Source organism: Girardinichthys multiradiatus, chromosome 23 (genome assembly GCF_021462225.1).
Source record: "Girardinichthys multiradiatus isolate DD_20200921_A chromosome 23, DD_fGirMul_XY1, whole genome shotgun sequence".
NCBI classification, from domain to species: domain Eukaryota; kingdom Metazoa; phylum Chordata; class Actinopteri; order Cyprinodontiformes; family Goodeidae; genus Girardinichthys; species Girardinichthys multiradiatus.
The window spans coordinates 50,913,673-50,929,872 of NC_061815.1; the positions used below are offsets into that span (position 1 = coordinate 50,913,673).

At 44.0% G+C, this 16,200-nt stretch overlaps 1 protein-coding gene across 1 annotated transcript in view; it reads left to right on the plus strand.

The window, feature by feature from the left end:
• Positions 1-1,210: 1,210 nt before the first annotated feature.
• b4galt1l (DP-Gal:betaGlcNAc beta 1,4- galactosyltransferase, polypeptide 1, like) overlaps positions 1,211-16,200 on the plus strand; it is a 19,664-nt gene continuing 4,674 nt past the window's right edge. The window contains exons 1-3 of the mRNA XM_047353111.1: positions 1,211-1,938; positions 9,635-9,870; positions 14,831-15,018. Of these exons, the coding sequence (XP_047209067.1) occupies positions 1,623-1,938; positions 9,635-9,870; positions 14,831-15,018 (740 nt within the window). The 5' untranslated portion in view covers positions 1,211-1,622. The remainder of the gene's footprint in view (positions 1,939-9,634; positions 9,871-14,830; positions 15,019-16,200) is intronic.

Here is a 16,200-nt window from a genome sequence, read left to right on the forward strand (position 1 = left end):
TGGAGCATAAGAACTAAAAGCTGCTTCTCCATGTTTGGTTCTGGTTCTGGTTCTGGTTCTGCAGAGTAGATTTGAGCCAGAAGACCTGAGAGTTCTGGCTGGTTGATCCACTGACAAGTCTGTAATGTATTTTGGTGCTAAGCCATTCAGTGATTTATAGACTAACAGAAGTATTTTAAAGTCTATTCTCTGAGCTACAGGGAGCCAGTGTAGGGACTTTAGAACCGGGCCGATGTGCTCCACTATTCTTAGTTCTAGTGAGGACGAGGGCAGCAGCGTTCTGGATCAACTGCAGCTGTCTGATCCACTTTTTAGGCAGACCTGTGAAGACACCGTTGCAGTAATCAATTCTACTAAAGATGAACGCATGAATTAGTTTTTCATGGTTCTGCTGAGACATTAGTCCTTTAATCCTGGAGATGTTCTTTAGGTGATAGAAGGTCGACCTTGTTACTGTCTTTATGTTCCTCTGAAGGTTCAGGTCTGAGTCCATCACTACACCCAGGTTTTGAGCCTGACTGGTGGTTTCTAGCTGTATTAAATGAAGCTGTGTGCTAACTTTTAAACGCTCTTTCTTTGGTCCAAAGATTATTACTTCAGTTTTGTTTTGATTCAGCTGAAGAAAATTTAGGCCCATCCATGCATTGATTTCTTCTAAGCATTTACCCAGCGCTTGAATGGGTTCATGGTCACCTGGTGACATCATAACGTATAGCTGTGTGTCGTCTGCATAGTTATGATAACTTACGTTGTTGTTTATTAAAATCTGAGTTAGGGGGAGCATGTAGATATTGAATAGGAGGGGACCTAAGATGGACCCTTGGGGAACGCCACATGTTATTTTTGTGTCTCTGATGTAAAGTTACCTACTGACACAAAAAAGTAAATTTTTCAATAGAGGTTTGATAATTGCTGTTTTCAGAGCCTGGAGGAAAACACCTGATAAAAGGGACGTGTTTATTATTTGTGTTAAATCAGATGTTATTACAGGCAAAGCTTTCTTAAGGAAAGCTGTGGGTAAAACATCGAGACAGCAGGAAGAAGAGCTTAGTTGCTGTACGATTTCTTCTAAGTTTTTGTAGTTTATTTGGTGAAATTGGGAAATTTTGTCAAAATCAGTTCTAGTTGGAAACAACTTTGGTCCTGGAGTTTATGTGGATGTGCTGACTTTCATTTCCTTTCCATTCGACTTTTATTTTGAAAAACCACCCGGTAGTGTTGTGCATGACGTCACCGGGACACTGAGTCGTCAGAAACTCTGTCTCGATGGTCCCTGATCGCTCCCAGCGTCTTTCACCGGTTACAGCTCGTTAGTCGGTTTCTTTTCTGGAGCTGTGAGATTGCTGGTGTCTCTATGAGCTTTTAAACGGGAATTTGGTCCAAATTCTGGGTCTTTCTGAGCCGTTTTTCTGACCTTTGGACACGAACAGGCAGGAAGCTAACTGCTAGCGACAGCCCCTAACTTTCAGCGACCTTCTGCACTAGTTTCTGGCCTCTTCTTGGGTTTCTGACCGAACTCTGCTGGAAAACCTGGAATTCTGTCCCAAATAGATGAAGATGGAATGTGAGAGCAGATAGCGACGAATCAGAACTGTTTCAGGACCCGAAACCGAGTCGTCAGGATGGCCGCAGACTTTACCTTGATCCATCGAACCTGCAAGTTGGTGGTTCTGCTCTGCTTCCTCCACATCTCCGTCACCTTCTTTTTCTACGTCCGAACCCTAGACATCCGGTTTTCCTTCGCCCAGAACCAGCAGTCCCACACCAACCTAACCCGGCCCAGACACGCCCTGCTCCCTGCCAGCAGCTCCAGAACCGAACAGAGGGATACCGCGACCCGGAGGAAGGAGGAGCGCCAGCTGTACGAACCGGATCAGATCACTACGGAGAAGCCGGTGAAGCAGCTTGAAAAATGTCCAGAAACGTCACCCCTGCTGGGTGAGTTCGGTTCGAAGGATAAGGGTTTATCTCATAATCCTGATGTTGTCCAGGCTTAACAGAACCCCTCTGAGGTTCTTTGGACCTCATTACGGAGTTTAACAGCTATAAGAAAATAATCCAAGTTGTGTTTTATCTGAGAATCACACAGAACCAGAGGATGATTTTAGTACCAGAGGTAAAAGCGTCAGAATGATCAATGGTCCAATAGGTCCCAGAAACAGTTGTACTGTGTGTGTGTGTGTGTTGTGTGTGTGTGTGTGTCTGTGTGTTGTGTGTGTCTGTGTGTGTGTGTGTTGTGTGTGTGTGTGTGTGTGTGTTGTGTGTGTGTGTCTGTGTGTGTGTGTGTGTGTGTCTGTGTGTTGTGTGTCTGTGTGTTGTGTGTGTCTGTGTGTGTGTGTGTTGTGTGTGTGTGTGTGTGTGTGTTGTGTGTGTGTGTCTGTGTGTGTGTGTGTTGTGTGTGTGTGTGTGTGTGTGTGTGTCTGTGTGTGTGTGTGTGTGTGTGTCTGTGTGTTGTGTGTCTGTGTGTTGTGTGTGTCTGTGTGTGTGTGTGTTGTGTGTGTGTGTGTGTGTGTGTTGTGTGTGTGTGTCTGTGTGTGTGTGTGTTGTGTGTGTGTGTGTGTGTGTGTGTGTCTGTGTGTGTGTCTGTGTGTTGTGTGTGTCTGTGTGTGTGTGTGTTGTGTGTGTGTGTGTGTGTGTGTTGTGTGTGTGTGTCTGTGTGTGTGTGTGTGTGTGTGTCTGTGTGTTGTGTGTCTGTGTGTTGTGTGTGTCTGTGTGTGTGTGTGTTGTGTGTGTGTGTGTGTGTGTGTTGTGTGTGTGTGTCTGTGTGTGTGTGTGTTGTGTGTGTGTGTGTGTGTGTGTGTGTCTGTGTGTGTGTGTGTGTGTGTGTCTGTGTCTGTGTGTGTGTGTGTGTGTGTGTGTGTGTGTGTGTCTGTGTGTGTGTGTGTCTGTGTCTGTGTGTGTGTGTGTGTGTGTGTCTGTGTCTGTGTGTGTGTGTGTGTCTGTGTGTGTGTGTGTGTGTGTGTCTGTGTGTGTGTCTGTGTGTGTGTGTGTCTGTGTGTGTGTGTGTGTCTGTGTGTGTATGTGTGTGTCTGTGTGTGTGTTGTGTGTGTGTCTGTGTGTGTTTTTACGCTCATTAGTTCCACGTTACCTTCAGGACAAAATCTCCCTCAGGACACCTTCTCAAGTGTGCTGAATGTTTCCATCCCTCCCTCAGGTGTGCATCATCGTTACTGTCTCCTAGGTAACGATGATGTTAAAGCCTGCTCAGATTATTCGATTCAGTTCAGTTTTATCTATATAGCGTCAATTCACAACACATGTCGTCTCAAGGCTCTTCACAAAGAGCATCACTTCCTCATTTAGCGTGAGGATGGTACGATGTTTCCGGTCGGTATGCGGAAGTGCCGGTTTTATGGCTGAGTCTACGAAGTTCACAAGGTGCCTCTTGGAGTTACCGAAGTTTACCGTTTACGATGTGCATTGAAAACAATAAGAAAATAAATAAGAAATAATAAGAAATAAGAAAACAATAGGTATTAAAGGTCGTAAAATGATTGATAAAAATGAATAATAAAGTGATCAAATGATTAAAAAAATAAAATGATTCATAAACTAAGAAGAAAAAACAATGCTTTGTAAGGACCACAGGAAAACATTTACCGTTGCACTGGCAGAGTGAGGAACTTGATCAGTCTTTGTGACGCTCTGTGTCCTTCTAACTCGTATAATGTTGAGGGTGGATGGCTCTATTTGCTTCCACAAACCCATCAGGTGGGCATGACTTGCAAATCTGTGAAACATATAAGTTATATTGATCAGGCTAATTCATTCACATCTTATTTCAGACCCCAGAGAAGGCCCATTCAATACTTATACTATCTCCTCACATTGTCCTGTGCCTCTCATCTAATGTATGGATTACTATCACTTCACTGTCAGACAGATGACATGAGCTGCCTCCAATTGTTCTAACTTGCTTGGTTGAAATTACAGTCAGTAATCACCAGTCATAACTCAGATCATCTCTGATAACCAAAACAAGCTTGACATAATTCCCAGCAATACTCACTGATTTATAAATATGTAGTCATTTGATCTTAATTGTCAACTCTAGGACATTAAAGAAGTATAGTCAGTATAGTCCACCCAGATAATGTTATTTTTACTGCTCTTCATGTAATAGCTCTGCTGATCTATGGTTCTAACTCACACACTGTGGATATTTTAATTATCTGGTAAAGAATCGTATGTCCTCATCAGACGCAGAAAACCTCTCCAAACAGAACTTGCTGCTGACGGTCAAGTCCTCTATCTGTTTTTGGAGATTTGAGATCTCCTCGTTTTCGTTGAGGGAGAGATGAAGGGCAGCAGGCTCAGTAGTCATGTTCATGACAGGACCCTGGGTCATCTTCATCAGGGTCAGTCTGCATCACTGTTAGATCGGTGGACGCTCTGTTCTTTCCCATACTCCAAGTCGTGGTGTTGGAATATTATAGTTATTCCATTGAAAAAGCACAGGAACAGCTCCAGGTTGCAGTCGTCGACGTCCAGCAGGAGTGAGAGGCTCGATCAGATCAGCAGTAACAAAATGTCGAGAGCACACTCGGGAAGTATTGGTGACGATAAAATGATCTCTCCTGATCTTAACAGCCCATTGCTTCTGCAATATGGAGTCCTTTGGAAAGGTGTGGAAGCTCAGGTAAGAATTGGTCTTGTTGATGCAGTGCAGAATGGCACACAGCGGTGGTGGTTGGACCTGCTCTCCGTACGTTGTTGAAACAACAATTTTGCCCGTTTGCATGTCATGTTTAGGACATGTAAATGGACAGTTGATGAGTAGAAGAGACTCACATATAAATAACAAAAAGATTTACAAGAGCGGTGAGGTGACTAGCTAGCACAGCGGGCGCTTTCAGCGACTACCGGATGTTAACAACCATCCTGATTTTTTTGCGGAAATTGCGTCACGTTCCTACCTGCACATAGCCCATTCAATCCAATCATACAGATTTCATCTCAGGTTCATATATTCCAATTAATTCTAATTATCAAAAAAGTTTTTCTATCTAAGGAAACCCAGCAAATTGCATCCAGTCAGTGACTTTCAGCATTTGATCCTCCTGGATGAGCATGTAGAGACAGTGGAGAGGAAGAAACCTCCAGCAGAACCAGAACCAGGCTCAGTGTGAGAGGACTGAGCCTGGTTCTGGAGCACAGACATAAAAAGAACACAGAAGCACTGATCTAGGAGTACTTTCTATGAGAATAAAAAGTAACATAACGCATTAATGGTTGTAGCTCCTTTAGAGGCTTCATCTAGGAGAGAAAGACAACTAAGCAGATGAACTCTGAGCCAGTTTTCAAGTCTAGAGGATGAAAGAGAGAACATAGAGTTAGTTGCAGTAGAAGCTCAGCCAATCGCCATGTCTAGGAGAGAGAAAGGGTTAAACTGAATGTTTCCATCCCTCCCTCAGATGTGGCAACTGTAGCTCAGTAGGAAGAGTAGTCGTCTTGCAATCAGAAGGTTGTGGGTTCGATTCCAGCTTCCTCCTGCCATAGGTTGATGTGCCCCTGGGCAAGGCACTTAACCTCAAGTTGCCTACTGATCTGCGTATCAGTGTGTGAACGTTAGTGAGTGCAATTGGGTGAATGTGGCTCTAGTGTAAAGCGCTTTGAGCGGTCTGTATGACTGGAAAAGGGCTATATAAGTTCAGTCCATTCACCATTTAAACACTGAAAGACAGGGCCATGTGGGTCATCTGTTAGAAGGAGAGCAGTAAGTTGTTGCCAGCAGAAGCTCAGCCAATGTCCCCCTCCAGGAAGGTGCCACAGCTAAACACAGAGTCAGGCCAGGTGTAGCTTCTAGAAAGATTAAAAAGAGAGGGAGAATATAGAGTTCAAAGCTGAAATAACAGCAAATAATGTAAAATTGGAGAGTAGTATGAGAATGTAACATAGAGGGTGAAAGTGGTCGTTATTAGGCCTAAGCCTATAGCAGATTAACTACAGAGATAGCTCAGGATAACCTAAGCCACTCTAACTATAAGCTTTATTTATATATAACTAAAAGATTATTGATCCTGTTGGAGAGAAATCTGATCACCTGACTTCTGACGTGTTTCCAGTCATCTTCTGTGTACAGCGTTCCACACCCTGGACATCTGTGCTGCTGTGATGAGTTGGTTTCCTCTGGTCTGTAGAACCCAACAAGATAATGGACAAAGCTCATGAATTTATAGTTTACTACAGGAAGGCTTCTCAGGTGGACCAAAAGGCCTGAAAATCAAGCTGGTTCTGAACATGAGCACAGCAGATGGGACCCAGACAGGATCTTGCTTTGATTTTTTGCTGGCAGAGCGGTTCTATAAAACAGAATCAGTATAATTCACAGGACGCCTTCTGATTGGATTTTAGCTATTTGAATGTTCTCCAGTTTTGCCTTATTTTGAAAGAATAAGAGTCTAACCAGAGCAGAAGGTTCTGGACCCGGTTTGAACCCATCAGTAGAAAATCCCGACTATGTTTGTGTCCATTTACGCCTCGGTTCTGCTCAGTAATAGGCCCAGGAACTGTTCTCCCTCAAAAAGTTTGGAACCAGGTTTGGATCAGTGTAGAAAACACTTTTTAACTGCCAGGATCTTAGATCGGACTTTCAAACCACAGACCTGCAAACACTTGAATGATCATCCAGCTGTGCAGGAGCCATGGTTGGCCACCCATGAGGAGGTGGAGCAGATGATAACAGTTGGCTGGAAGGTTCACTGACATCTGCTGTGCTGACCCATGCTTGGACAATAATGGAAACCTGGAGTTCCTCATGAAAAAGCTGCTAGATGTCAAGGACCTGTAAAAAGACGACCTAAAACTCTGCAAAGTTAAAACAAGAATGCTGCAGATGTGCAGATGGTTTCTTTCATGCAGAAACAGAAGAACAGAGCAGCCCTAAAACAGCTTCTTCTATAATAAATGTGAGTTCTAGCAGAAAACGTAGCTCCGTTCATGGTTCTGTGAGCACACATAGAACAGGCTGAGCTTAGTCTGCAAGCCTGCAGCATCTGCATCTGTATGCTGTAACCAAATCATGTTCTCAGTCAGGAAACGGTCCACTCCAGCTGAGCTGTTTGGGACTGAAGCATCAGGCTGGAGTTCATGTTGGTTATTAATCTTGAGGAAATTCATGTTCAGATGTTAATTCTGCTAGATGGTGGTCCAGGCTGTTGGCTCCATTTGTTTAAGTGCCTTTATGAGCTGAGCTGGTGCTCAGACCTGGGGAGGAGTAACTATTTCTGCTCTGCTGCTTCTGACAATAACAACCTCTGAGAATCTCTGAGGTGATTCTCTGTTAGTTCAATAAGAGTGCTTAGATCAGGTCAGTCACTGATTGGTCAGGTCGGTCTTTGATTGGTCAGGTCGGTCACTAATTGGTCTGGTCAGTCACTGATTGGTCAGGTCGGTCTTTTATTGGTCAGGTCGGTCTTTGATTGGTCAGGTCGGTCTTTGATTGGTCAGGTCAGTCACTAATTGGTCAGGTCAGTCACTGATTGGTCAGGTCGGTCTTTGATTGGTCAGGTCGGTCTTTGATTGGTCAGTCACTGATTGGTCAGGTTGGTCTTTGATTGGTCAGGTCGGTCTTTGATTGGTCAGGTCGGTCACTAATTGGTCAGGTCAGTCACTGATTGGTCAGGTCGGTCTTTGATTGGTCAGGTCGGTCTTTGATTGGTCAGGTCGGTCACTAATTGGTCAGGTCAGTCACTGATTGGTCAGGTGAGTCACTGATTGGTCAGGTCGGTCTCTGACTGTGACTGTCCAATCAGGTTAGAGGCTGTTGGACCACTTGTTTGCTGAATATGGACCATTTGCACGTTGCTTGATGCCACTATGCCTTTCCAACGTCATCGGCCATTTTGTACCGCAGGATAGTCTGTCCTACAAAACCCAGCGGCCACTGCGGCTGATATAACGGGCCCGTCCTAGGTCTGACGTCACAGGAGGCAACATAGGAAGGTGAACGTTTGAAAGAAGCTGCCTTCAGCTGGAGACCTTGACACGGTTACCACGCAACTGAAGCATCGTCTGGAGAATAAGAGGTCCCACGTGGAGTCTTCATTTATTCTCCTTCATTGACCATTGAAAAATTCATGAACGAGGTATCTGGAATGAGAAGGCCAGAAATTTCACTTTGCCGATTGAAGATGTGAGTTTAACACGTAACCAAAACCACAGAGTTTCAAGGAGACTCAACTTTCCCTTCTTGCTCAGTTCTAGTCGACTGCTGATGGTCAGATCATATTTTTCCTTTTCGCCAAGGAGGACAAAGGACGAAGATTGACCGCTCTTCCCGAAGTTAACTGTGGACGCGCAGTAACTTCCAACTTTCCCCTTCCTTCTCTCTCCCTCTGCTCAGAAGGAAGACTTCAACAAAGTAAAACTCATCCTTTTATTTTTTATTTTTTTATTAGGAATAGCGTGGGCAGGATAGAGTAGGAGGTCTTAGTGCGATTAGTCGCCATTTAGAGTCTAATGTGTTCTGAATTGTATGTGCATGCCATTGTTTTGAAACTTGCTGGTACTTTCGGAGACCGCTGTGTCTCGCAAGTGTGTCTTTACCGTGCAAACACCTGCGCGCAGGTGCGCTGTGAAACTGGACTGTTATAATAACCTCATGAGGAAATTCACCATTTTCTTTGTCTTCAACATTACTGCTTACTAGCTTGCCACCAAAAGTTTTATAACTCTTTGTCCTCTGGGTTTACAACCCTGCTGGGGGGGAAGGTTTATGACTGCCTGCATCTCACTGAGCTACACTTTCTGGCAGGCTGCGCTCCCAAAGCTTCGTTCAACACCATATTCCCTTTTGTCATATTATCATTTTTGCCATAACTGCTGGTTTGATCCCATACACACTCACTGCTGTTTTGCGTTATTTTGTTTAGTGAGATATTTTACCCCCTTTTTGTGTAGAACTCGATTATTGGATTGAAGAGTTGATTGTATCAGGCTGATTGGTATAATAAATTTTCACATAGATAAAGAGAAGGCATTTTGTGTTTATTTTGTGTAAGAGTGATTCGTCAGTCAAGATAAGGTCAAAGTTCCCCACGTTTCAGCAGAAACGGTCGATTAAACAGTGACATCTCTGGTAATAGTTATTAATTATTACTGAGTATTTAACGGTTGTAATTATCAAAGGCGTTGAGCCACAATTACAAACCCAGAAGACATCTCTGGTCTCGATTCATAAATGAGGATTTTGGTTAAGAAATTAATTTAGTCAAATTATGATTTTTAATTATAATTCTTGATGAATATTAATTCATCAATAATCATAATTCCAACAAGGCTAAAATCTGGGTTAGGGTTCACACTGGTACCTTTAGGGTGTCACACAGAAACAGAAACTTTGAGTTTTGTCGTGTTTTAGTTCAGATGTTTTTTTGTAGATGCAAATTTCTTTCTGCCTATGAACAAACTGAAACTTCAGAGCAGTTTCTCTGCGTGGCAGTCTTTGGTTTCTAGCTCTGAAATGAATCCTGAAAATGAATTTATGGATGGATTCTGCTGTAATGTTAGCTGAAGCTTCCTTCTGCGTCTCCACATGGAGTCAGTCAGAGGTCGAGCAGCTGCAGTCTGTTTTATCAAACGTCCAAAGAAATTTCTCAGATGATTTAACTTCTCTCTCTCCCCGTGTTCTCAGTGGGTCCTCTAAGGGTAGAGTTCAACATCCCCGTGAGCCTGGAGCAGATCAAGAAGGACAACCCCAACATCCAGCTGGGCGGACGCTCCAAACCCAAAGACTGCCTGGCGCTGCAGAAGGTCGCCATCATCATTCCGTTCCGCAAACGAGATGAACACCTGAAGTTCTGGCTGTACTACCTGCATCCCATTCTGCAGAGGCAGCAGCTCGACTACGGCGTGTACGTCATAAACCAGGTACCAACAACTCACCTGTTGCCCCAGTGACTGAACTGACCCAAAGACTGACCCGTTGATCCACACTCAGACCTGTAGACTCTGAGCGGAAGACTTTTACCTTCAGTGCCAGATTAACTTGTGACTCAGTTCTTGTTGGGTTTTCCTGTTTAAGCTGAGTTCTGAACCAGTTTAACTTACAGTGGGTTAACTAAACCAGACCAAGTAAACTGGTGTTTGCACTGGGTCAAAGCAGAACCATCACTACTGATGTAGAACATGGTGCAGAAAGCCCCAGTTTACTCTGAACCACCTGGTCAACATGGTGGGTTTAACATAATTTAGACACTTATCTGATTTTGACAGCAGATTTTATAAAGACAGGCTTATGGAGACCTGATTGGCCCAGTTCTAAGCTTCAGCACACGGGTGGGTTAAAACAGGCGAGTCACCTTTCAGGTCACAGGTCTTTGTTCTGGGAGTGGTGGGGGAGCTCCTTCAAGCCTTCAGATCTGGGAACAGAGTCGGATTAGTTCAGAGTGAGGTCAGGATTTACTGGATTTAGCTGAAAAACATACAAATTCACTGCTGGGTGAAAATAGGTCAGAGTGGAATATCTGCTGGTAATGTTCTCTAAATATCTGCACATCAGTCCGTCCTGAAGATCTGCTCCCTGCTTTGAGCTGTAGCTCATGCTGTTGGACTGATCCAGGTGTTTTCTGATGAATCCACTGACAGCAGGGGCCTTCAGGTGAAGAGGCGGGGCTTGTAGCCAGGTAACGGTGTCATCCCCTGACCGGAGCATGAGAGTTGTTATTGACTGCTGGCCTCAAAGCGGCGAGCTGCATGTTTTCCTTCAGCTAGATGAGCAGCTGCTCACCTGTTGTACCTCTACCTGTGGGCTGGGCTGGGATCAGTTTACACCTGTCCACAGGTGAGTTGAATAATTTAGCAGCTCAGTGGGAGCCCACAGACGTCCTGTAGGACCACAGACCAGGACTCTGCATGTGGTTCTGGTTTGGTTGGTCCACAGATGTGGACAGTGATCCAGGTGCATGCATAGTGTGTGTGCACACTCACAGACTGATGCAGAAATAAAACATGATTCATGCAGTATCCATGGTAACCATGTGTGTTTACTGACTGTGATTTTGTGATGTCACTGTGACTCTAAACTCTGTTCACTCTGCTGCTACTCTGACTTACCATGTTCTTCTTGTTTCTGCTTCCTCTCCTTCTGCTCGTCCTCCTCAGCTTAAGCTCCTCCCTTTCACCTGACCCGTCCCCTCTCTATGCATGTCAGGCCTTTCTGACCAATGGCTGTGATTGTGGAGCTGCTGAGACCCGCCTCTTCTTGGTCTTTGCCAGTGGCAGCGGGTGTTGATAAGGGGTCACTACGGTAATTCAGCTTTCTTCTTCTCTTGTTCCTGTCTCCTGCTTGTTTCTGTTTCTGCCACCTGAACTCACCTGACAGGTAAACCAAAATTAGGTGGGTTAAATCACAGGTTAATTAAAGATGTTACAGGTCTGAACCTGCTGAGCTGATGGATTACCTGTCCAGGTGAGACAGTGGGAGCTGTGTACTAACACTTATTGATCTGCAAACAGGAAGTGGTCGTCTGATGTCACAGGAAGTTGTTTTAAAAAAATTAAACAGTTAAGAACCTGAATGTTGCAGCCATGCTTAGCTCAGTTCAGTCATATCTGAACTAGAGACCAATAACATGTAGCTGCCTTAAACAATGGACGGGTTACCATGGTAACCTTGTTAACTGACAGGATCAGAAAGCATCTCAACATCCCTTCACCTAAATACCTGTCAGGGTTTGGGCCTCATGTACAAAGACCCGCATAGATCTCCTACTAAAAACATGGTGAACACTTAAGTCCGACAAGTGGATCCACTCACATTTCCTTGACCCACTGAACTAATGGAAGAAAGCTGGACTCCTTCCTTGACACCCACCCCGTTTACATGTGCAGATAGATTTAAATTGATCCTAAATGTTTGATTCTACGTTCTGCATGATTCCTGCTCTCCACAGGATAGTTGGAGATGCTCCTAAATGAGGCAAATGTCTGTTAAAACAGTTGTTATCATTAATGTGCATCAGGCTCTCACCTGTTAAATATAACCCATTATACTTCCTTTTAAACATTTGGAATAGGTCTATGGTCTACACCAAACACGTTAATTACATTTTCCACGCAAAATCCTTCTCAGATATTGAGATTTCACCTCTTCAGTTTCCACTTTTTTGAGAATGAGCTGTTTTAGGACTCTATCACGTTTATTATGCAAATTAGCTGTACCTGGCCACGCCCCCCAATCAGCACTTAGAAATCAAAACAGAAACTTATAAGACACAACAGTACTTAGATTTCTTTCATCTGCAGATTTGCCACCAACAGCAGGGACTGAACATTTCTTCAGTCTTTCTGTAAATCCTGACGTGTTCTGATGTGAGTTTTCAAAGCAGTCCGTGGTGAAGTGATTTATGCAGACTAGTTCTGTCTTCAGCAATGTGAACATTGCCCTCAAACATAAAATCAAGCCACGAACCTCCGTTATCCGACAGAATGTCCACGGACACATGTGGGTCTTTGCAGCCAACAGAACGTCTGTCTCCGAGGGCAGCCATTGTAAAGCACCTGTAAGGTAAAACCAGCCGGCGAGACGTGATCCTCTACTGGAAATCAAGTGGGTGGAGCTCCGCTTCAGTAGCTAGTCAGGGGCGGGACTCAGCTGTGACGTCACAATTACACACCTTTTGATACCTCGCGTTTTCTAGAAACAATAAAGCATTCATTTATAACCAGAAAACGGCTGAATTATTTTATTTTTTGTGTGTTTGGACTATTAGTAGACTGTAAGTTAGCATAAGAGACCCAAATGGAAGCATAAAAACGATCAAAAAGTGAATTTTGCATAATAGGTCCCCTTAATGTAACACTACTCCAAGGATCACACACTGTTGGCAAAAATGAATGCAGAGAGAGGACGCTTTACAGGACATCGAAGAAAATATTAATAAGCTCAGAAAATAAAATGTTAATTTAGATTTAAAAGGTAAACCTAAATTCAGGTTTCATTTTAAATTGAAATCCAAAACTAAGCTTCAGTCAAGACCGGTTCTGGTATGATCTATTTTCCTGGTGTTGGTCAGGACTCTGGCAGCAGCGTTTTGGATGAGCTTCAGCTGCCTGAGGGATTTTGTTTGCAGATCTGACCTACTGAAGAGAAAGGCTTGCTGTTTCTTGTTAAGATGACAATAATCTAATTTAGTAAAAACATTCTGTGGTTGATAAAATTTAGATCTGAGTCCAAAACATCAGCAAGGTTTCATGCATGCTCTTGTGGAACCTGGTTGAGAACTGATCTTTATTTAAGTTCGATTCATTTCAAAAATACTTTATGAATCCCAAAGGGAAATTAAATGTTGTTATATCTCATATTATGAAGGTTTCCTCAAAGAGTCGTTGTAGATGCTGATGGCTGTGGGGAGGAAGGATCTCCTGTAGCGCTCCGTCTTACAGCAGATCTGAAGAAGCCTCTGACTGAAGACACTCTGTTATTGTAGGACAGTCTGATGAAGAGGATGCTCAGGGTTCTCCATAATGTTCTTCATTTTATGAAGAAACCTTCTTTCCACAATGATCTCCAGAGGTTCCAGAGGAGTCTCCAGAACAGAACCAGCCTTTTTTATCAGCTTGTTGAGCTTTTTTAAGTCCCTGGTTCTGATGCTGCTTCCCCAGCAGATGATGGCAGAAGAGATCACACTCTCCACAACAGACTTATAGAAGATCTGCAGCATCTTGCTGCAAACACCAAAGGACCTAAGCTTCTTCAAGAAGTACAGTCTGCTCTGTCCCTTCTTGTAGATGGCTTCACAGTTGCATCTCCACTCTAGTTTGTTGTCCAGGTGAACACCGAGGTATTTATACTCCTCCACCACCTCCACTTCTTCTCCCATGATAGAAATAGTTTTTGACTTATTCCTGTTTCTCTTAAAATCTACAATCATCTCCTTTGTTTTAGTCACGTTCAAAATGAGATGATTGTTTCCACACCATGCCACAAAGTGGTCCACCACCTTCCTGTACTCAGCTTCTTGTCCATCTCTGATCCACCAACGACTCCAGAATCATCTGAGTATTTCTGCAGATGACAGGAGTCTGTCTGGTCCTGGAGGTCTGAGGTGTTCAGAGTGAAGAGGAATGGTGAGAGTACAGTCATGTCAGTTATACATTCTTTGGACCAAAAACAAAGAAGCCCTCAGGGTCTTGGTAGAACCCTTTACCCGCGAAAGTCATTCACCAGAACCAGCTGATGCTGTATCCCATGCTGCGCTGTCTGAGCTCCACCTGTTTCCAGCCATGCTCTTCATTAGATTGAGGGATCCACTTCTCCAAAACGTTGGTATAAAATATTTTGCTATGAATAAAAATTCTTCCTGCTAACTGTGATGGAGGTTTTATAGCAGTCCAGTTACATCAGGTGAAGCGGTTCTGGCTGCAGATTTCATAAACATGGCTGATATGCAGATGGTTTGATCCGGACATCTGGGATGATTTAGCTCCGGATCCACTAAAACAGTCGTGACCTCTCACCTGTTAACAATCTGTGGCCATGTTTAATTACAGGTGTGTATTAAACTGCAGCAGGATGTGGGATGAATGTAGACAGATGAGAACCCGATGAGGAACATCAGGTGTTGTGCAGCGGGTCAGGAGGCCCAGTCAGTCTGACTGCTGCTGCTGCAGAACATTTGAGTTCAACAGAAACCTCAACTGGTAAAAATTAGCCCTGCAGCAGTTAACCAGTCTGACTGCTGCTCTGTTCCTCTGAATGTAGCAGGAGGCAGTGTGTCCTGACATCTAAGAACCCCACCAGTAGAACCAGTCCAGTACAGGCCCAAACAGTCCATTCTTCAGTACTTCAGAGCCTCCCCTGACCTCTGTGTGTGTGTGTTTGTGTCAGGACGGGGATCAGATCTTCAACCGGGCCAAGCTGCTGAATGTGGGCTACATGGAGGCTCTGAAGGAGTACGACTACAACTGCTTTGTCTTCAGCGATGTAGACCTGATCCCCATGGACGACCGGAACACCTACAGGTGTTTCAGCCAGCCAAGACACCTGTCTGTGTCCATGGACAAGTTCAGCTTCAGGTGAGATCTCTGACTTACTGGGAGGACTGCTTGTTGCTGGGAATACCTGTGGCTGATCTGTCTCGCTAGAAGAAGTTTTTGGTGTTTTAAATCATTTTTTAGAACCAGGGTCCGTATTCACAAAGAATCCTAAGACTAAACGTGGCTCCTAGTGACGTGCTTCTAAGAAAAATCTTTCCCTACCTTTTGTTCTCCGTTGTTTTGGTCATTTTACCAAACTAAACCTCATTAAACAAGAAGGTTACAGTAAAATGTTAGTAGGTTTATATATATATAGAGAGAGAGATTAATTACTGGGACTGCATTTGGTTTATTTTTTAACAACCAATCACAGCTCTTAGAAGACAACCTTACTCCTGGCAACAGGGTCAACTACACCTAGCAACGAGGTCAACCACTCCTCCTCACCAAGAGGAATCTCTGTCGTCTCCTCTTCAGAGTCGCTAAATGAATCACCCTGAAGCTTGGAGTCCTTGGCAGGAATGTGAGGAGCTCTGAGAGACTCTGGGCTCAGATCTCTTACCGGATCCGGTCTGGACTTTTAAAGCTCATACCGCCACTGTCTGCAGGTCATTCGGATTGTAGTGAGGACCTGATTGCTTTTTTATAGAAACACAAATCCAGGTCCTTAATCATCAAAGACTTAAACGTTTGGACCTGTCTTCAGGCCCGGTTCGGCATGCACCACAGGAGGGTACTGTGGTCCATATCCCAGCCTGCAGGGGGTAGAAAAGAAGCTTTATCCCTTTGTTTATGCAGTGTCAGTTTAACAAGACAAAAGCTGCAGATTTGTTAGGTGATGTTGGGCCTGAATGTTTGATTTAAGCAGCTCTGAAAGAATCGAAACAATGGAAAAGGTGTGGATCAGAGCCGATGAGGAATCAGAGTGAAACCCGATTCAACTTTTAACAAGTTATAAACTATGTTGCAAGCAATACATTTTGCTGGGAATGAATGTGGTGACTTTGAACTTTGAACAAGAACTAATTCAGCTGTAACATGTGTGAACCGAAGAGAGAAGAAGTTCTTGAGAAGGTTCCACACTGATCCCTGCAGAGCTCTAGTCTTACCTTCTCCATTTCCAGTCAAACAGAGCTGAGGAAAACATGCTGGGACTGGATGAAATTATTCCGAATGAGACTTTTGGACCAGACTACAGAATGTGCCGGACCTTGAGAGACT